The sequence below is a fragment of the Acanthaster planci genome, linkage group LG05, assembly GCF_054643075.1.
Source record: "Acanthaster planci isolate LZ-2023a linkage group LG05, COTS_SCS, whole genome shotgun sequence".
Taxonomy (NCBI): Eukaryota; Metazoa; Echinodermata; class Asteroidea; order Valvatida; family Acanthasteridae; genus Acanthaster; species Acanthaster planci.
Genome location: NC_141781.1, coordinates 22,185,741 through 22,208,519, shown reverse-complemented (window position 1 = coordinate 22,208,519; position 22,779 = coordinate 22,185,741). Strand labels below are relative to the sequence as shown.

Sequence of the window (22,779 nt, the reverse complement as noted above, 5' to 3'; positions counted from 1 at the left end):
CTTCATGAATATTTTAGACCATTTTTAAGCAAGAGCCAACCACCCCGTGACTGTTTTCTGCTTCCCTTCAAATCTCGTTTCTTTGTGCATTTGTCTATGTGTGTGTTGTATGGTTTTATGTGTCATTTTGTTTGTTTGTTTGTTTTTGAATATGTCATTCTTTTCTTCTGATATCAATTGTAGACTTTGTGACATGGAAGAGAAAAAGTACCTAATTAGCTGATAAATGTCGAGAAAAAAAAATTGTCATTTCAGAATGTCATTCGAAATGGGCCTGTTTAGCGTTATCAAATTCCACCGTCATCGATTTAATAGCATGATCGCTAATTTTATAGCATAGAACAAGCGTACGTGTAGAAGATAGCGGTGCCACAGTTACCTTGCGGTGTATTGAGGTCGGCTTGACCTTATGCATAGCGGTACCATGCGTGTATACGATCACGTCGATAGCAGTGTGGGTGAGTGCGGCGATGTTAATGATGGTGGTTCATTGCGCCTTCCTCCAGCATCAACCCCATTCACCGTCTCACTGAGCTTTTTGTCTTAAGCCTCCTGGAGGTCCTTACTCTTTGTTTATTTTGTATCGCTACGTCCAAACAAGAGAAATCTTTCAAAAAGCTTACTGGCAAGCTATGGACGGATCGCGGAGCGCATTGCCCCGGTGTGCCTCACTCTAACTGTCAGGGTATCTGTCACACAGTCAGGATGGATGTCACGGGGGTAGGGGCTGCATGGGAAAGCGAGACTACCTCGAATGGACTGGATTACACGACTCTGCTCAGGATACGGCACAGGTAATTTATTAATTTCAGTTTTGTGAATGGAGGTTTCGGCCAAGAGTGGCAGTAAATGGCGCCGTTTAGGGATATCAGGGCAGTAAAGACAAGTTGTGTCTTCCCGTGAAATCACTCGTTCACAGTGCGCTTTTCATTGAAATCGGTGAAAATTTGAGCGCCAATGAAATCGTAAACGACACGGTATTAATCGACTTTGGAGTGGATATTTCATTTAAAGGGAAATTAGATTGCCTAAAATAGCAGTTTACCAATACATCTTTATTTTAATAAATGTCTTTAAATATCATAGAAGTACAGCGCAGGTGGAAAGAATTTGCACTAATATTTAATTATTTTATATTATAATCAGTTTATAAATAAATCTCGAGAAGAGTTGCATGAATCGGCTAATTGAAATTAACAAGAGAATGTGAACAGATCTTTGAACTCTGTCCGTGTGGAGGTAGTTTATTAATTCCAGTGTGTAGTTTGATGTATTTTTGAATCGTAAAACTTTTGATAGTTTGCTCCTCAACTGAATAAAAGTAACCAACAAGAAGCATCGTACTTTCACGTGTTGGTTACAGCTATTACGCCTTATCGGTCAGCAGCACAACAAAAATCAATGATTATTATAAACAAGAAATCGATATTTCCGTTAAAAAAAAATCACACCAGAAATTTCCCAACTTCGAAATTAATGGGGGGGGGACTAGATTGAAGGAAATGTTAACGTGATGTACCGGTACCGCGCATTCAATCCCACGCTTCTGTTTGATTTGAGTGGTTTGTGAATACATTTCCCCAAATGGTTTTGCATTCAAAATTATGAACACATGCAGTCATTGTGTAATGTCGCGTGCTTTATTGCAGGTTGGCAGAATGTTGGACTCAAGAACAGGATTGGTGATATCATACGCGTTTGTTGCATTGAAATTATCATTCTGAGTTGAAAATTTCAATCGAGATCTCGACCTAAAATTTGGAAAAAGATGATTTTTATGTTAATTTTAAAGTTTAATGTTGGTACCGGTTAAAATTAAGTCAAAAAACTTTTCTGTACAAGAATGCGTTTAATTTTCCAAAAAATCATAAATCTTTTCTACTGGACTGACTGCCTGCTGTTGAAACCATACTAATGTGTATCCAGATACTCTACTGCATGCTTTCACTCGAAATTAAGTTTGGCGAGACAAATTTAATTTGGGGGAAAACGGATGGCAACTGACAACTTGGTATACCGTTTCTTGTCTGAGATCGCAATCCTGAAGAACAATTTGAACTAAAACGTGGTCATAGAACTTACAAAATAAGTAGTTTATAAGACTAACATTAAATAGATATGCCGTCGAGACAATATTGAGCGGCTAGACACACGGTAAACAAAACAATAAATGCATTAAAAAAATTTTTATTTGTAATGTAAAACCAAACATCTGGTAGCAGATTATACTTGAAGGTTTTTGTCACGGTTGATGTCAAAATTGTCTCTGCCAAGTCTGGTTTTCTCAAATTAAACAGCCAACTTGGGCCCCTATCAAAAACTGCACTTTGACCAACATCACACATTATCGATGGTAGAGAAATTATTCTGATCACATCATATAAGCTATCGTTGTATACTGGCCTGTTTTTTGTGTAGTTGTTTTCCATACGTGTTGGGAAATTGAGATCCCGACCAGTATGTGCGATTTTCTGTTAGGTATCATGTATCGGCCCGAGTTAGTGTAATTACCCTTTGAACAGTGAGCCATGAAATCTACCCGAAGCCAGCTCTGGATTGCCTTATGCATAACCATTGTGCAAAAATAAAATGCTCATCCAGAACATATTCACTTGATGTATAATATTAACGACACACTACATCAGGTTTGACAGCCTTTTTTTCCTGTAAAGTGAATTTTGTGCTGAAAGCAGCACAATCGACATAGTACCGATGCTCTTAATGACGGACACTTAATGGAGACTTTTTTACAGTCACGTGACTGTATTTAGGCACCTCATTGAAACATTTCTTCCCGTGTTGCGGAGTTATTTATCAACCTGTTTAGCGGGGACCGTATATCTTGATTGTTGAATGGTTAATTCATCTTGAAGTCTCGCTTAACTACCACTTACTTCCGTGTAATTAATTGAGGCAACAAGTTTTAGCGTCGTACATTGCGGAGAACAGACCAATGAGTTCTGTTCTTGTTCCAACCGCACATCTCGCACTAGGTTACTTTCCTGGCTCGTGTTTCTCTCGCCGCCGCAGCCAGACGAATCACATTAAGATGGCGGAAGACGTGGTAGTGACGTCACCAGAGCACTTTCCCTTATTGAAATTTCTCCTTGTGTTTTTTTCCCCTCTGAGGGGACAGCAAAAATTACTTTGGAGGAAATTGGTATTATGCTGCGATCCTTGCCGAGGATTAGTGTCAATCTCATGAAAAGTGTTTCAGGAAATTGCACTGGCGGAGTTGTTTGAAAGTCCTGCTCCCACCTACATTGTCGTCGTCATCCGTAGCCTTCGTATATAGCTACCTGTTCTTCGAAAATTATAATCATTTTGCATTAGTTAAAAAACAGGAAATAGGCGATAATTTTGTAGTACGGCATTGCCATAATTATTCACACATTCTCTTGCACAAAATTGTTGTTCGTGATACATTTTAGTGGTGATTTATCCTGATGCTATCCTTTTTTTCCCGGGCATTTTCAACTTTTATTTCCTTTCAACACTTTGCGAGCTGCCCTGTTACGTTTTTTAAGGCTCCTATCGCCTACATTTTTATTTTCTAAAACGTCCAGTCTGAATTTACGTGAGTAACATTCAGCGGAGTCTTGGTTTTCTTACTTTAAGGACACCTGGCTTAAAACAGTATCATACAAGCATGCTTTGCAAAATAGCCATCTAGTTTAAAACCTCCTTTTTTTCTTGTGAGTTCTTGGTCAGTCGAAATCGTAAAAGGCATCTGTGCAACTAAGGGACGTGCCCTCGACAGTATGTGACCGCGTGAATTATAAGTAATCCAATAGACTAATTACATGATAATTCTGGGTACTTGACCGACATCCAGCCTGCCAGTCTTTTTGGCCATGTGTATCCCCGTCGTAATTGGATTTCCTGAGATCGGCAATCATTTCTGTATGATGGGCAAAGAAATTGAATAATGGATTCTACCCCCGCATAATGAGACCAGATCGTGTATTTTCGAGGATGGCTCTAGAAGGGAAAATATCTGTATTTCTGTAAATCCCAATGTTCAAGTACTTTGAACAAAATGTCAAAACCCTCTCACTATTTCATTGAAAACGACAAGGTAACAACCATCGATTAAGGCCAATTCTCACTAAACTGATAGCTGTGTGTACATGAAAATAAACGTCAGCAGACAAGCAGCTTCGCTTTTGGTGTGTCTGTCTTAGTTGAATATTTATACAAGCAACCACAGTATTTTGACATAGCTGGAACATATGCTTTTGGATAAATATGATGTGAGCGAGATTGAAGTTTGTACCAAACATCGAATGGCTTATTAAAAGCAAACTGAAAAACAAACAACAGTTTGTCGAAGAGATGCTCAATAAAGCGATTTATTGTACATAACAATTCTTTTATTGAAAGAATAACCAGAGGTTTTTTTTTCGATCCCCTGTTTAAAACAAGAAAAAAATCCTTGGTGATCGGTCCACCCGGTTTTTTTTTTTTTGGTGGTGAGGTAATTTGCATTGTTAATGAGCGACCCTGGATAACGGCGTGCATAATGCTGTTCCAACACACGCGCACAATGTATGCAGCGTAAATGTTCGACGTGTGTGTCGCGGCCTTCCCGTTCACGTCGGTTATGTTATATCAACCATTATAATTATTGGGAACCACTGAAAATTGCCAAAGGCTATGATTTCAATTAATTGAAGAAAATTGTTTGCAAATTAACGTTAAAATTGAGATGTGCAACATACTTAAAACTGATTATAAGTATCGATAGCTCATGTAATTATAGTTTAGTTCTATATTTGATAGTTCATATATTAGTATAACATGAAAATATTTTCTGTCTGGTTTGTAGAAAGCATTTTGGATATTCTGGAAAAAACAACATTGATCTTATAGATCTGCTTTAAAACGACATTCGAGTAAAAAAATTATAAAATGCCTGATTTAAAAAATGCATTGTACATTATTTTGCACATTTAAAATGCATCTTGGAGAGGACGGTCCCAGTTTGTTTTGTACAGGGGCCTATGAAACGCCAAAATGCAGTTTTTTCCCTAACTGATCCAGCCTATGCACGCTCTGTACCAAGACAGATCTTAGTTTTGTCTGATGCGATGCATTTCGCCACTGGCTGTAACATGGAAAATGTACAGGCAAGCGAGCTCTTTCGGTGCATAATTTCCACGCTTTTTCGTGAATTAATTCTACCCTCATTTCTTGTGCACACATCTCGAGGGTTAAACCAAACCGGGACATCCAGTCATGTCATTAGAAAGAGAGAGAGAAAAAAAAACCGCAAGATTTGTTGAAGGCAGTGAACCTTGTTGCCAAGCAACAGCCGACCCTCACTGCGCCGTCCTTCTGAAGAACAGCTGGTTGGTGACAAAGAAAACATGGCACGGAGAACAAAGGAATAGGAGTGAGATGGACGGCGTGTACTGTCCATTGTGTCGGACATCCCGTTGCTACGTGAGGCCTGTAGGCCAAGAGAGATGACCCACGCCTCTGTCCGGACAAGGCCAGCGTTGTTAAATGCCACAGACGAGGGAAGGTCACACGACACGATCGAAAGAGAAGTCGTGGGAATAGTTTAGACGAAATGCTGAGTCCTTGCCCTTAAGCCTTAAGGGAACTCGAGAACCGATGCTACCAACGACACGCAGCCGACGCGAGGCGTGAAATTAATTTTAAAAATGTCAAGGAACTTTGCAAGATATGGGGGATGAACAGAAATAGAACTTAACTGGAAGCTTCTGTTGGAGGTTCTTTAATGACGATTCCCCCTCTCGTTATAGTTTCGTTCCTGAAATTTTCCTCTGTTTTCATGGTTTTGTTCCTTGATGTGCATTTCAACTAGAAAATGATGAATGATTTTGCATCACACCCGTCATAGTTTGATCCAGATGCAGTCAGCTGAGTTTTGCAGTTGGACACAGTCATTTCTAAGGAAATTAACAGCCATTTCTCGAAGCGCTTGTGTGTATTGTTTTGTTATGCAATGTATATACATCCGACAACATGCACCTTCACTTTGGGCCCACAGGGAGGCCTTTACGTGTCCACCGCGCATGACCATCATAAAAATGCACGTATGCAGATTTTATATGTTAATGATTATCAGTTTAATGAACTCGACTACTTGAAAGGGTTTGACTTTGTTTTCATGACAGATTCATTTGAAAAAAAAAAGGTTTCAGTAAGTTGCATAAATGCATCTCTCCTGTGCTCTTTGTTATCAGCAAACAACGCCTACATCATTATCGTCTATCATCATCAACCAAGAGGCCAATCTTACAAAATCATGAGTAAATTGGGGTTAAGTCGGTTTAATGAAGCAAGCACAATGCAAACGATTGCTCGTTTCCTCCAGCTTCTTCCCATTTTTAGCGTGTGAGTTATGCGTATGAACTTTGGTGAACTCGAGGGAGGCGTCTTGACACGGTCTCGGCTGTCAGCTGTATTGATAGGTATAGTTACCTGGCTCCCCATCGACTGTCAACGTACTGATGCTGGGCACCGGACGATATATACACGCACCGGATCAGCATTATTTTGAATGTACCACGAATTCTGACAATTTGCACAAAGAACACAATTTCAGGAAGAGTGGTTTCTGAAATGAAATATGTGTTATATATGTTGATATTAAAAACACAACTACAGCAGTAATAACAACGTGTACTTAGAGACGGGAGGCAAGAGAATAATTACATAAAGGCGAGAGTAATTTAAACAGACATGGTGATTATGTCAACATCAACATGTCATCGTTGACTAGTTTTTCACATTCATCGAGAAGAAAAGCAAAAGGGAAATACCGTCTCATTCACGAGAATAGTGAACCGCCTACATTGCCATGCGTGGGGTGATACTCAGCGAGTCAGGTTTTGCCTCGTCGGTACCTAAGCCTATACATGTACAGGGTAACACAAGTTTCGACACTTACCACTATTAACATTTCCCATAAACACTCTTTTTGCATTCCCTTGTCGGTCATAGGGTGGAAGAGACCGACAGGGAAATAACCGAGAAAACTGAGGTGCTGCAACAATGTGCGGACTGATAATAAAGTTGAGACAAAAAGTGAAAACGGATAAGCAGCTAATCACGGAACGAGAGGTAAATGCTCACTTCACATCAAGGGACAGAGTGCAAGTTTGTACCTTTGTAGCTGCACCGGTTTTTCACATGAAACCGAAATGAAACTCATTCCCAAGGAAGCCACTTTCTTCTCTTTCATCGAAATCTCTTTTATAAATTGTTAACTCTGTTGGATGAAATGGTGCCAGACTATATTTTAGAATTCATTTTGGTTCCAAGCCTCCCTTTATTTTTTTTCTAAATCTGAAGCAAAACATTACAGTGTGCTGTATCACAAATGTGGGATTATTTTTATTGGCGGGAAGTTTCATTTTATTCTTCCACTGGTTCTTTCAAATTTAACATGAAGAGTTAACCTCACTTTCAATTTCAATATGGCCGACCATATGGGTCCACTGTACATTCTGCACACCCGGGCCGTTTCCTGGAAATAAGAAACCACATTTCAATTCCCAGTGTAAAATGATCGCTTGGCAATATGTCAGTATCTATCTTAGTTTCAGCCAAGTATAATATCTGATGATAGGGAAAGCTACAGACGTTCAACAGAAGAGAACGAAGGGGCAACCGACTAAGCCAATCAATATCTCTATGACAACAGGTCTTTAGAAATTCCTCTTTTTGTGTCTGAAAGATTCTCCTCTTGCTACTGTATCTATTCTCCAGGCACAGAGCAGACGAAAGATTTCATTGTTGTCCCTTTTTCACCTGGTACCTAGATACACTATCGCGACTTGAGCCAATCAAAGGTCGCTATTTGTAGCGAGAACATATTCCAGCCAATCACCGGGCTGCTTTATCGGACAGGTGGCACGCGCCTTGTCGCGTGCCAAATCATTGTTGAAGTCCATTATGGCATACTTTCGGAGCCGTCTATTGTAGAGATATTGACGAGGCTTTGGGAATGGACAACGTCATAGGTTTGCCATTCATAAACGGGATAATCAAACAACTCTGTGTGGGGTAGCAAAAAGTGGGCTCAAGCACTTACATGAACCCGGATTTAAAGTGTGCCTTTTCCAGGGGTGGGAGCTTAACAAAGCTTCACATACAACTGATGTTCACTCTGCGTAGGCCTAACCCGACTCTGGGTGTGCAAGAGAACGCGTAATGTAATGTTCTGTCCCCGCACCATTCGTTATTGAGGAACATTGCGCGATGACATTTCGGGAAGTGTTGACATGAATTTGGTCGCTATTTGACCAGCTGCTGCTGCTCGTTCACCATTCTAGATATGCGAATGTCGACATCCTGCATGGTTTGATATTGCGGAGTAAATATGTCCGCATTCAAGTTGTGAACCCAAAGATGTTTGTTACGAAGAATGAACTTCTTTTACATGCTACCCAAGAATAATATCTGTATTCCTACAAGTCTATTTTGGTCCTAATACTTTAACCGTCCATCGCTCAAGACAACAGTGATAAGCTAAAGATTTGAAAGATTCTGTGGAGTTTTATTGGGGGTCTCAAAATGCATGTAAGTCTAAAATTGTTCATTAAGAAAGAGTTAATATTTGGCTCATTTCCAAAGATGGTTTCTCGGAACAAAAGTCAAGAATACTTGTTCCAGAGGGGATTGCATGCTGGCATTTCATTCATCGAAGGAGCCGACGCATAACCATTTTCTTTGCCTTCGGTTGTTTACACGTCCGGCTCCCATCTTCTCGGTTTTGATATCAAATGTCAGCCCCAACGCTTTTACACAAATGCAAAATAGCAAACACAGCCCGGCCGCGGTGCCCCCCCCCGCGCAGACTAGCATCGCCCAAACGGCACGTACGATTTTATTCCACTTGTCAGACCTATTTGTGAAATTCGAAGTCAGTTTGCGGCTGAACAGTCGTTCATTAGCTGCCCACGCAATGACTGCAACATCTGCCTAGACTTTGACCGACCGTACTGACTTGATGTCTGTCTAGTTTCATTCCCCTTTTCTGACCCTCAAATTTTTATGGATCGATCTCACCCACGACGTGGTATTTTTACGGGACACGGGCGAGTACATTTGGGAACAAGTATAATCGCAGGGTAGCATGTACATGTATATCGCTCTGTTCAATATTAATTCTGAGAAGTTAGGTCGTGAAACTTGAAAAGCCAAGGTGGGTGAACATTCCGAGAAATTCCCAGACGCCCACGCATGGAATTCAACACTTGTTTTGCTGTTGCTATACGTACAGGTTTGACTGGGACTCACTCGGTGTTTCACCCCGAAATGAAACTATGAATTGACAACAGGAAATGTACCGCACGTGCACGGAGTAACCTGGCTGTCTTTTCATTTATACACCCATAACGAAAAACAGTGTAGGCCTTTTTAGAGGATATTTTGGTCCCCATAGCTTGGTTATGCTCTTCGTAAATTGCAGAGAAAAAGTACTTGCTCCCGTCCCATGTTCTGCTTTGTTCTCGTCAAAATATGGCCAGGGTCCAAAAAAGAGGGGGGTACGCGTAGTTGTGGTGCACCCCCTGCTGCACTGGCTGCTTCGTTTATCAATAAGAAACGAAACGCCGGCACACGAACCCACGTGATTAGCAACAAGCCAACGTGGGATTGGTGGATCAGCAGACAGCTGCGTGACGCAGCAGGATGATTGGCCGGTTGAGTGAGTAGGTGGCTCCACCCACTCGCGTGCTGGGACATGGTGCGCGTGCTCGGTGTGGAGTTGTTATTGTCTGGAGTGGTTCACGGTTGGACGTAGTGTGTGTAGTTGACTGAGTCCCGACGGTCCGTCAACATCGCATTCTTCACCCTCTCAAGGATGTTACCCGAAGACAGATTAACTCTTCAAATCACCGATATAACGACCATCATGGATATACTTACAAGGAATACTAAGAATATCATCGTGCGAGCTAAACATTGGTAAATATGCGACCATAACTGCAACCTATTGTAGGGGAAAATATGTCTAGTTCGGTGTGAGCTAGCCATGTGCCGGCCGGCGAAATCGGCAACCCATAGCATTGTCTGCTTGACCACAGCACTTCGAGTGACCATATGAAATACTACGCCCATTGACTTACGTGAGCTGTATGTATGGTGGTCAGTTGCGGGCATATGGCTATATAATACCATATGTGCTATGCATGAAGTTGGTTTCCATTGGGACGTTTTCGAGCTTGTTTACTGTTTACTATAATTAGCCTATATGCGTGGCACCTTTGACAGGATAGGGAGAGTTGTTCTTGCTATGATTTATGTCACTTGTGATAATTTGATCTTATGATGAATTTGATAATTAATTATCCGTTGTTAATTTTCAACTCCAGATTATCCTTATAAGTTATCTAGGAAATTGAGGGTGGCCCTTTTCCATATTCAGGTGGGTGGTCAACCCACTCGATAACTGATTATAATTTCTTCAACTGTCTAATATTTCCCCAAGTATAGCGTTTCAGCCAATAAGTGGAGTGTGTCTTTCGCCACGTCCAATATAGACATCGCCCCTGCATACTTGACCATGTTTATTGTACTCTGTTGCAGTTACTCCCGAAAGATAGTAACGAACAAGAGATGTGACTACTGCAACAAGTCTATGTTTCTCTTTGCCCTGCGATGTAAAGATTGTAGGTAAGGACCAGGAAAAGATTGCATTGCATTCCCCTTTCTTCAGACGTTTCCCTCAGTGACTGTTTGTCTGAACACGCTGGGATAGACATCTTCTGTTACACCCTTTGTACAGTCCACGTTAGGAAATTTTCTTCGAGGTCTTTGGAAATCCTGGTAATAGGTTGGTTTTGTGGGAAGTAAGAAGATAGAGCCCAATTATCGCTGTGTTTCATTCATGAGTTTTTTCTCAGAGGTTTGATGCACACAGAACTACGCATGTGCAATGTACGCTGTTGGGTTTCGACAGTGCTGTCTGGAACTTTAAGAGAGTTCCAGACAGGTCAAGGAGTGTGAAATCTTCAAGTAATTTACTTTAACATGATCAAATTGGAAGGCTTACTGAGTAATCGCCATTCTTTGCCGACCAATGCATGTTCAATTGCCATGCCTCTACATCGGCAACCCAGAAACCCCCTTTCCACATAATAATAGCAATCCTTCATTTGCATTCTGCGCAGCGGCTCTCGCGAGACTTGGCAAAACACGGCTGTGCGGCGTCATTGTCGCGTCCGGCGCACGTCCCCCATCAGTATCGCGTTTCTCTCTTCACAAATATGGTATGAATTCTTTGAAATCGTCCTCCTTCCTTCCAGGTTCAAATGCCACCGAAAGTGCGCCCAGAATGCCTCACCTCGTTGTGTGCTCAACTTACCGGGTCATAAATTTCGAGGTAAGCGAGTGCTAAATTTCCAGTGAACATTAGAGAGAGAGATAGAGAGAGAGCCAATGGAACCATGCAGCTCAACGTTTCCTGGTTTAAGTTTCCTTCTTGACATGTTTTTTTTTCAGTACACGTAGGCAGCTCAATTCGTGGTTAAATCCGGGGTACAGTCTCATACAAACTGTCTCAAACAGACACAAAAAAGATTACCATTCATGCATACAGTGAATCTTGTTGAAATTTCAGGGGGTTGTTGAGGAATGTAGGTGAGGCGGACTTAAAAAGGCGAACCAGGGAAATTGTGTGATGTCTGCTTTTTGCAAATAACAAATATTTTCGGGACTCAAAATAAAGATTTCTCTTGTCCATTTAACCTGTTACCTTGGATACAGTGTTGACATTTTCATCAGGATTTTTGTCACTTTGTTCCTCATGATAATAGACTACAATCTTCATTTCAATATTCCGCTCTTTTCTATAGCAACAACATGCTTTGCCCTTGTATCCTGTCAAATACTTAGTCTGTTGTGTTACTCTGCCGGTAATCCATCATTGTCTCTTAATTTTGAGGGACGAAATACCAAAAATATATTTACCATTCAGTTTAAAAGGAATTTCTAAAAAGACCGTGCTTTTTCCTCTATTCATTGTATTTGCGTTACCATGGTAACCCAATTGATTTATTATCTCGTAGCTTCTTCGAAACCTCGTCAGCAGTCCCGTCCCAAGAACCGTGCGGTACAACTTGCCCGCCAGGCGGAGCCACCATACGAGCGGTTGATATTCACACCATCATTCACACCGAGTCGTCACCGAGAAGGCTTGTCTCTTCTCAAGCAGTGCCAGTGCCCCACCAGCTGTGGATTGGACGCTACCGACATCCGCCGCGCCAGTGATTGCGACGCGTGCAAGAGACTACAGGCCTCGCCCCCCGACAGCCCCAAATACACCATCGGGGTCAGAACTCGATACTCATTGCTACCACCGTACCAAGATTTTCCTGGAAAACCTGACATGAAGCAAGACTGTGGGACGGCCCGCCAGCAGCTAGAAGATCTCTCTGACCCAAGTAAGACTGATTACCATGGCGACCCCGTGATCTCAACCCCCAAACGACCCCTCATCAAGACCCAGTGGGTGCAAGAAGGGACATGGTCGAATGTTTCCTCCATGTCCTGCGGTTACTATTCCTCCAACTCGGAGTGCAGCTCGGAAGTTTTCCAGGCGCAGGAGGAGGACAGTGCGTGTCTGTGTAGCTCAGGGTATGGGCAGACTACCGTCGAGCTGAGTAGGACGGAGAGGCATCGTAAATGGAGCCGCGGGGAGCGATCGAAGACTGTGGATGCCACTGTAACGAGGAAGAGAGATACAGACATGGGAAAATCCTTAATCGCCACCTGGCCCCCACACGGTCATAGTAACATCAAAGCAGGTAATACTTTTGTCCACTTCTTTTATTTAGGAACTGATTATCATAATAACAAGGACTAGTTTGTCGAAAATACTGACCGTGGTTTTTTCAATATTGTTCCTTTACTTTTTTGCAATACAGAACAAAAACTCTCACTGTAAGTTATAAAGTAAACAGTTTCGTGGATGTCTTGCATATTTTTCCCATTAAACATCGATAAACACAACCGAACGGACTTTTCAACAACTTTTCTGTATGTTTGTTTATTCGAAAGTGTTTTAGTCAGGGGGTTGAAAGATTGCTTGGTTCCTTTAGTTTATGAGAGCCTTTGGGCGTGTTCTCAAACCATTAGAGATAGCCTATTGAGTACGGTTCTCAGTGTTGCTTTCGGACAATGGATGAGAACAGTACGTGGTCACTGATCCGAGTCAGAACGCGCCGCGTCTTCTTCAATGGTGCTGTTTAGGCCACGCCTCTTTGTGTTGCACCTCCAAAAAAGCCGCATCATTGATAGCATTGATAAACGTAGTTGACGGGCTTCTCTCTGATTGATTGACAGAGTACAGCGACTATCGTACACTTGCCATGCGCGAACTGAGCCTCTGAAGTACGTTCACTTGTACCCAAGAAGTAAAGATTCCATTGTGGTTACACTTTGCAATAAACTGGAAGATTATTTTTCATAAAGATGTGTTTTCTCTGCCTCTTAAAATGTTACCCTGTTGCATAAATAAAGAACATTCTGTAAACCATAATAAACCTACGCATGTCGACATTCAGCACCGCAGAATATCATAGTGGCGATATACGCGTCTCCCTCGTGCATCTTCAAACACAAGATAATTATTAACAGCTCTGCACAGTTTGTTCATATGCAACCTTTCTCCAATCAACAACATCTCAAATAGACATTGAACTCACCAGGGATAACACAAACGTAGTAAACCATTGGTTTGCTTTCGCTCAATTAGGTGCCATTTTTGTTTACAGATAAAGTTCACCAGCTGGAAAATCGGAGTTTGCTGCAATGGTTCTTTGTGAGCTCAAAATAGGATCTTGCATGATAAGCTATTCACGTAGTGTGTATATTCAGACAAGATATCTATATTTGGAGCAATTACAAATGCATTTTCGTGATTAACCTCTAACTATTTCAGTAAAGACCTATGACAATCATAATGGAATGATTATTTCAATCGTTTTCTTTTGAGTACGTTGTATATGTACATGTACACTGTATGGCAATTTACGACCGACTGAATTAAAACAAGATTACCTCGGTCTGTCATTCACTAGTTACTGGTAATGAGAAATAACTCTGGTAACTGAAACCTTATAGTTATTACTGTGGTTTTAAATATAGACGTGATTCAAGATGACTTTGTGGCCTTATTCATCCGTTACACACGAACTGGCCCCCAACACTTGAAATTCCATTCCATTAGCCGGAGAGTTTGAAGGGAGCAGTCAGTTCGTGTTCCATGAGTCAAGCTGAATGGACGGCCAGCACTCGAGGCAATGACCGTAGTAGTGACTCATATGATACTGACCTGTCGGTAAACCGACACATATAGTAACGATCGATGCTCTGATCACAGCTTGAGCCCAAGTTCTAGCTGTTTTGGGATCCCTTGATATCTCTTTCCAACAAAAGGCAGTCACACCCGGATGAATTTGCCTTAGTAGAACCATGGGGCGTTTCAGAAGCAGCAGTTGGCTTTGGCTTCTTGCTTCAATAGTTTGTTGCTATTGACGAACTGGCGAGCCACCCGTTTCAAAATCACTCATATTACACTTTCGAATCGTGCCTTCTCTCTTGCTTTTGTAGTGGCCCACACCAAGAGTGGATCCCCTGCAGGGCGCTAACAGGAAGCCTTGCACCCCTTGAAAAGGAGTTGCAAATAATAAGAGAGAGGTGATTTTTTGGTGTGCGTGGGGGTGTGCGTGGGTGTGTGTGTGGGGGGTCTATTTCATTCCCCTTACTTCCCAAAGGGATGAAATTGCCCAAAATATAGCCTCACCCTCAAAAAAGGTTATGACAAATATTGGAATTTTTTGTTTCCCACTCCAAACAAAGTTCGGCCCTGCACCCGAAGATATGATTCTAGGGCCTCCCTTGACCCACACCTTTATTGGCCTCTGGCCTTGTATTCAGGCAAGAACTATCATGAACAATTCTATATTTACTTCTTGACGGGCTACTAGTTCGTTGTACGCCTCCGTAGACTTGCGCACAGACCAGTTGGCATATAAGCAAGTTGCGTCATAAATGACGTGTGCTCAACGACTGAGAACCGTTAGTTTGCAGCTGTTATATTAACCAGAGGCGGACCTAGAGAGGGGGGTTGGGGTTGCACCCCCTCCCCGTTCAGCCGCGGAATAAATGGAACTACCAGTGAAATGAGGGAAAATGAGTAGGACTACCAAAAAAATCCCGGATGAGGATTGCGCTATCTATCTATACAGTAGTTAAACAATGACATCGATATCCGCTGGATTAGCAGGGCAACCCTTCAGTACGACCATCACCCCCCCCCTTTCCTGAGAGCTAGATTCGTCTCTGTTAACCTGACATGTTATTCTATAACCACTGCGATCTACGATTGAAGCGAGTAGCCTACATTGACTTTGTTAAAATTTAAAAGTCGTCTAGAATTTGTGATGATATCCCCCTTTATATAGGCCTGGTAACGGTACTACGTAACTATGTACCAACATCGATAAATTTCAAGGCGTTTTCTATTCACTTCTGCCATTTCGTTGTTTCCGATTCAATCAGTTTTATCAGAATTTTTGAAGATCTATTACTAGTCTGATCTATTTGATATAGAATGACGACATTACTGCATCGTTTTCCATGCACCGACGCCTGCATATTGTGAGACTGACGGGCTTGGGTTATTTTTAGTTGGTCGTGACGTCAGGTGTCGGCCTAGAAGCTGGGTTGGATCAATATATGGCGTATGGCAACTCATGGAACGTTCTCACAATTGGTGTGCAGACATCAAACAAACAATTGTGTGTGTGTTGGGGGGGTTGACATTAAAAAAATTCAAAGACATGGATTTTGAAATGCCACTCTTGATAACAAAAAGTGTTATTCAGACTGCACTGCAGCAGTCGGAGGGTTGACCTAGTAAAATGAATTACTAAATTATTAAGCATTTGATGTGTATATTTGTTCATGATAAACGCCGCTGTTTTGCCGTTGGCTGCAGTGAAGGTTAAAACTTAAATAACGTCTTAGTGTCATTTCAATTTGTTCTTTTCTCACGCCAGGTGCCTCACCTGAGTCACTAGATGATGCACATCGAATGTGCGACTCCCTCGCAGCGTCTAAACATGTTGGGTAGGTTAACACATCAATCGTTTATTTCAATGTTTTAGGGCGAGTTTTGAAATATTCAAATTTATTTGAATGGACGACCTGTGAGTGACTTATCTCACCTCAGAAAATCTTCGAGAAAAGGAGACATTAGATTCACAGGGGAAAGGAAACCAGCGCACTTTATAAATCAGGACGTTTGCGTTTTCTTGTTTGTTTACTTGAGCAATTTTATTCTCTGTTATCTCGGACTATCAATTATTGTCGGCTACAGTCAAAAAGCTGTTTCCAACTTTATTTCCAGAACCAATTATCAAATAAGGTCACGGTAAGTTTTCCAAGCACAAAAATAATTGCAGGTTTTGCTCGTTAACTCTTGATTTGGCATTGGTAAAGTCCCTTATCTGATGAGAGAGAGAGAAAGGCCAGCACCTTTTGACAGTCATGAAGAACTGAAGATGTCCCTAGAGATGACATCTGCAGCATTTTGGACATGTCGGTTATGATGATGAAACATTGAATAAAAGAAATCTGTACTCTTTACAAGGACTCTCTGGGTTTTCGTATCAGAATAGTTGAATTTCTTCATTAATAGGCCTTCCTTACAGATCATTTCCCACTATTGATGTTTGGACTTGACGAATATTAGAACTATTAATGTCCCATTATTTTGGTCGTCACGTGCTTGTTATGTGACCAACGCACTACAGTTAATAAATTCTTCTTTCTGACAGATAGTGTTTTATTTTCAATCACTTTTCGGGAAAATATACGAGAGAGTGCACGGAAGATGAAGACAAGCGTAGTTAAGATAAAGGGTGACCTTTGCACCGAAAAATAATGAAAACAGCAGTTGTCATTGCGTAAGAAAAATAAGTTCAAATCTCAATTTTGGAGTTTTTCATTCTGATATTGTTACAAGACGAAGATGATTTAGGAGTCGGTTCTAAATGTTTCTGTTGACTTGTTTGCTTGGTTCGTGTAGTGTTGTTGACCATGACATCCGAGAAGCCGTCAAAGAATGGTGGATTCCCAACAGTGATTTGAAGTACGGCATGTGTCTACGAGCTGGCCGCAATGGATCAACTTACAGGTATTTTACTAATAAAAATCTTCAAATAAACAAGATGCAGCACTAACCACGAGCTCAACACGAGTAAAAAAAACACCTCCGAAATTTTATATCTTGGGGCTGGTGATTCGGCTGCGGTCCAAGACGAGGAATTTGGGATTGTAAAACCATGGAGAGTAACTAAGCAATTTTTTCCAGAAATCTCTATTCGGAAAAAAAGTTTCCCTGGAAAAGTCAGAAATCTCGAGTCATTGCCTCGGAATGGGATACAGATACCGGTCCCATAGAACCGTTGCACCACGGTAATTTGGGGATATTGTGCAAGGGCTTAGGGGCCTCATTTTATGGAGAGGGCCAATCAGTGTGGGAAGGTCAGAGATAAACGCTAACCAAGGCGGACTGTCATCAGATTCTGTCCCTGACTAATTTCGGACCAGGGGTACACGAGGGGCACAGGGCTTGAGCAGGAGGTGGACGTGCCCCCATTTATGGCAAGGCATCAGACCCGCGCATCTTCCTTGCCCTTATGTTTTTTCCACATGATAATTTCCTTTCTTGCATAACACTCATCGTTATATCGCGTCCCTACAGACACGAGAACAAGACAAATTACCCAACTCACATATACCATCTTTCCTTTTTATCCCCCTTTTTCAGAGGCAATTGGCACGGCGAGGTGTTGATTCACACAAGGCGCCACGTGGAGGACGTAGATGCCTTCCTGGAAGAAGTCTCCGTCTTGAGCATGATCCGACACGAGAACATCGCGCTCTTCATGGGAGCGTGCATCGACCCGCCAAACCTAGCCATTGTCACCTGGTCAGTAAAGCTTAAAAACGTCACCGCTCCCCTTTAGGCCCCAGTAGATAACATTCTCTTAACTATTACAAATACATTTTAAAACTCATATTTAGCAATTAGACACTACCATGCTTTCATTCTTTAGAAGCTAAATATTACATGTTTAGTTCCTGAACGTCTTCTCTGTTCACAATCCATAAATGCTCTGTTGGGAACTGATACCAAGAACTATTTTTAAAACGTTCCATTACCTAACAATGTTTTAGCCATGAAGCAGATAATTAGAGTCTTGTGTTTACAAGATGGATATTAGTTAATGGTCACATTAATTTTTGTGGTCGGTTTGTTCCCACCCACAGTGTACAGAAAGGCCCCTCCCTCTTCCAACACCTTCACATCAAGCAGAGTAAGTCACCGATGCACTCGCGGATTCACATCGCCCGGCAGATAGCCCAGGGCATGGGGTACTTGCATGCCCGGGGCATTGTGGTGGGTGACCTCAATACTAAGGCCATCTTCCTAGAGTCAAAGGTCAAGCTGTGTCTGACTGGCTACGATACCACCGATGGCATGTGTGACAGGTGAGACAAAGGTCATGCTGCGTCATAACCCCTGAACTGCATTTGTTGAACTTGATTTTGAAGATTCTCTGTGCAGTCTTGTCATTTAGATATTGAAAATTGAATATTGTAAATAGTTGAAACAAAATTGCATAATACAAAAAAACCAAACAGGTTTTTTTTTAATGCTAACGTACAGTAACTGTTCCGTTATATTTTTCATAACGATTTTGTACTTGCATCCAATCAGGGAGGACTATGCAACTGTTCCCCAGGGTCACCTGACCTATATTGCGCCTGAAATCCTACGGACCATGCGGGTTCAACCACCATATGTCATTGAGGCAGAACCACACACCATCGAGTCCGATGTGTATGCCTTTGGGTAAGTATAATCATAAATTACACTTGAAAACGTTAAAATAAGGAGTCGAAAATCAAATCGGACTTTGGTGACTTGATAAACAAATGCTGTTCTTGGAGAAAGGTAAAGAACTGGTTGGTGTTTGAGTTGTTGGCAAGTGAGAATGTTTGGGTGAGCAAATAATCATCCTCGAATAATTGTTTTTAGTAATTTGTCTACAACTGAGTTTCTTTTTTTCCCTTCGTTTTGTACAGTACCGTGCTGTATGAGCTGTTGACCTCCCAGTGGCCATTTGCAAGCACATTTGCGTGTACAGACAGTGTCATATATCGTGTTTGCAATGGGAAAAGAGCATCACTTGCTGGAGTCAAGTGTGTCCCCTCTGTAAAAGTAAGAGCCAAAAATAATTACAACGGATGTGTGACACTGATTACTGATGTTGGAGAGTTCTTAATGCCTTCTTTGATTCTTTGTATTGTTATGTACATATGTTTACAGGAAATCCAATCCCACAAGTGACAAAACAGTTCTGAAATTGTTACAATTTTTGTTTAACTTTTGCTCCAGAGTTTAGTTGAGGACTGCTGGTCCCATGAACCTACCCTACGTCCAACCTTCCAAGAAATTGTGGAAGAACTCAACCAGAATGTAAGTACTAAATAGTAAAAGATGAAGCCAAATCTCAATTGACCCGCAGTTAGAAGTTAGCAAACTTATATAGGCGTATAATTCAAGAAATTGAAAGAAATTCAAGAAATTATCTAGAACTATATTTGTCGAAGACTTCATAATTGACCATCTGTTTGTTAAATAAATAATTCAAATGCTTCATTATGATTCAGTAAGAATAATATGCATACATCATGAAAGGCAAATTCTGTCATTTATGAGTAAATGTATGTACATGTATTACACACTTTTAATCCCACTCGCCTCCACAAGTGGGCACAAACGCATAGGGGCCTAACCTTCGACCAGTAAGAACACCGTGATCAGGTCTTTGCCATAGCCAATCCATACCATTCCCTGAAATTCACACACACAACATGGGACTGTAGTGTCCATTTTGGCTCGTATTTTTATTAAGTAGGAGGTGCATTCTTGGAGATTTAATTTTCAGGGCATTTTAGAGTTTTCCGAAAGCTGAAATCTTTAAAGGGTGCCTTCAGAAATGACGTGCGGCTTATGTGCCCCATTAAGTTTTTCAGTTCAACTGGTTTGCTCATACTAAAAGTAAGGATACAAAAAGGAGAAAAGAAATTTATGATTGCAAAAGTTTTGTCGTGGAAGCTATTGAGCAGATTGTAGGAATGGGGCAGAAAAAGGTCACGACCTCATTTTGAACAATGTATTTATCAAACGCAACAAAGAACCAGTCATTAAGGTGAAAATCTCTTTTTAATTGTTGTCTATCGATCAGACTTTTTTTTGGTTGTTTCTGCCTATTGTGTGGGGTTTTTATTTTGATGTTGTGTTGATTTATTTCGTGTCGTCTTTTCCCACGCTCTTAGGCGGCCTTGGTTAACATGAAGCACAGTCTGTCCGAACCAGACCTGCTCAATCGCGTAGGACGACCTTGGTAGAGTCATCGAACCAACCCACAAAAAAAGGACGAAACAATGCACGGACCTCGATGTGATCGTGACCAAAGGTGTGAACAGCTGGGCTATTGAGGGCGCCCCAAACTGGTCGCCATGGCGATGCCGGGAGCTTGCGGTTGATGATGTAACTGACAACTTGACACGCCCTTGGTTCGACCAGTGGAGAAATTGGGAGGGGGCAATTTGTCTTTTTGACATTCCGGTAACCATGGCAACAAACAATGCAACAAACTGGTGCTGGCTCACCTTGTTTAAGCTAAGTAAAAATCTATTGGCTGTCTATCTCCTCCGTTTATAATAGTCAATCCACGTAAGTCCAATTTACAGAGGAGAGTTTTGCCTCAAACATGCCCTTAAAGTATATTTTCAAACTCCGTTTTCCCATACGTAGACCTTAACAGTTACGGTTACTAAAGTGACAGTAGTTTCATTTTTCAGGCCGTCCACTGAGGATAGCTGTTAAGTCCCCTTTAGTTAATTTTTGCGTCACTGCCATTGTACAAAAACACATACATGTAACTTAAGTTTGTTGAAATTATTCAACTATTCCGACTGCAGCTGATGCGTGGTTACTTAGGAATTGTGTATTCGCTGGTCGTTGGTCCGGCTTTATATTTGAACATTTTTGTTGCAAGATGAAAATGAATTCAACAGTTTCTATCGAAAACTTGCATAAAATGCCTTGGTTGGGGGAAAGGGAGAATACTGCTATGTGCTGTAATGCTTGAAAACCTATATAGGGTCCACAAAAATAATCTTCTAAATTGACTAAAGAAAGCGTGGCTTTGCTGAAGCTTGTGAAAGAAAGCCCGTGTCATCACATAAAAGGCTATACGTCACTTGATTCCAACACCTAAGCTGGAACTTTTTCCGTTTGTACCTTTCCCCTACAAAATGCTTAACCCTCCGCTGCACAGGACCGATCTTTTATTAATGTGACTTGGTCGACGACAGTTGCAGAAAGTTGAACGTTTAGATTGATGATATGGGTTCAGAGGCAATGTATGAAATATATGACGCCATTTTTGTTGTGGGATTTATATTGGTTTGGTTTGCAGTGAAAAGAAAACTTGTCCAAGTATGCAATTCAATCGATACAGTAAATTCCTAAACATGCACCAACGAGTGAATGAATCGAAAAGGAAGAGAAGAAACAAGTTATAAAAAAATGTAATATGAAAACCGTGTTGTTAACGAGAGTATTATGCCATTGTGATTACAGTGGCTGATAGCAAGGATAGTGTATTGAGGTGAAGTATGTGCAATCTTGTATTTCCAAACTACGTGTATCTATGTAATTTTTTCTCGTGTGATGTATATATATATATTGAACGCATTTTTGATTTCAATAGCTACAATGTGCAATTATTTAATCTGATATTTCATTTTCTTAGTCTTTTGGTTTGGGTGCCTTTCGCTATATGCCTGCACGATAATGGAATTTGAGAAATGGATGTAAAACTTTGGAAATTGGATCTTTAGAAGTTTTGGTGGTAAATCAGTTGAATTGAAAATGGACGTGTTCATGAGACAAGTGAAACTAACACTTTACATATCATCAATCCCTTGATGAAAAATGGAGAGACTAACGCCTGATATTAATATTGGGTACAAATAAAAATCTACGTTTTACAAAATTTCTCAACTGCGTATCATTCCAATTTGGACATAGGATTATGCTTTTGTATTATTTGAATAAAATGTCTTAGATGTGAGACCGGTCATTTAGAGGAAAAGACAAAGTCATTTCAGAAATAAACACAGTTTCTAAAATTTGTTTCATATCTTCACTGGCTGTCTCCCGACAGATCACATTTTGTCCTTGTGGTGAAAACGTCATTAGAACTATAGTAAAATTATACGCGGCGCGGAAGAATGCTTTTGCCGCTCTTCAAACCTCAGTTTCGCTCCGTCCGATATCAGGTCACAGACACTCAGAGCCCTCTTTCAAAACAGTTACTGTGGTCAGGAAATTTGAGTCTGCTAATTTTTAACGCCGGCTGCAACAACTGCTTTTACAAACTCGTTCTTCTCAATGCTTCATTTGAAATTGCAACCCATCTGGATATCCACCTCGAGCATGCGCGCAGAAGCACCCCTTCATCTGTCGAAAAGAGCCATTTTGATCGGGAGTGTTCAATTTTTGATAGCGATGCAACTGTATGCAATGTAGGCATTTAAAAGTCATTCGTGAACCAGCGAAGTTCAGTTCCGAGAAAGGAGACTCCGTTGCTAAGAAAATTGCGCCATCTCTTGGTCCAGGTAGAGGCTCATATAGCATTATTTTGGCCG

The 22,779-nt window shown here is 41.3% G+C and overlaps 1 protein-coding gene across 2 annotated transcripts; it reads left to right on the top strand.

The window, feature by feature from the left end:
* The first annotated feature begins 92 nt into the window (after window positions 1–92).
* Window positions 93–22,277, top strand: LOC110987422 (kinase suppressor of Ras 1-like). Of its 2 annotated transcripts, none has more exons than XM_022250146.2 (12): window positions 93–794; window positions 10,567–10,653; window positions 11,286–11,362; window positions 12,048–12,785; window positions 16,044–16,113; window positions 17,075–17,182; window positions 17,819–17,980; window positions 18,322–18,543; window positions 18,773–18,907; window positions 19,141–19,276; window positions 19,454–19,534; window positions 20,398–22,277. In XM_022250146.2, exons 1-12 carry the CDS (start codon window positions 706–708, stop codon window positions 20,467–20,469), a joined length of 1,977 nt encoding a protein of 658 aa, XP_022105838.2. In that variant the 5' UTR covers window positions 93–705; the 3' UTR covers window positions 20,470–22,277. The 2 variants fall into 2 exon arrangements, with proteins under 2 accessions (XP_022105838.2, XP_022105837.2); XM_022250145.2 differs by lacking the exon at window positions 93–794 and adding an exon at window positions 9,737–9,945.
* The last annotated feature ends 502 nt before the right edge of the window (window positions 22,278–22,779 follow it).

What these genes read in the sequence shown, in the direction of transcription:
- LOC110987422 (XM_022250145.2), top strand. Translation starts at nt 9,842, where the DNA reads ATGTTACCCGAAGACAGATTAACTCTTCAAATCACCGATATAACGACC. An exon ending in TCATAGTAACATCAAAGCAG is followed by an intron (nt 12,786 to 16,043) that starts GTAATACTTTTG and finishes TTCTCACGCCAG; the next exon opens with GTGCCTCACCTGAGTCACTA. An exon ending in GCAGCGTCTAAACATGTTGG is followed by an intron (nt 16,114 to 17,074) that starts GTAGGTTAACAC and finishes TGGTTCGTGTAG; the next exon opens with TGTTGTTGACCATGACATCC.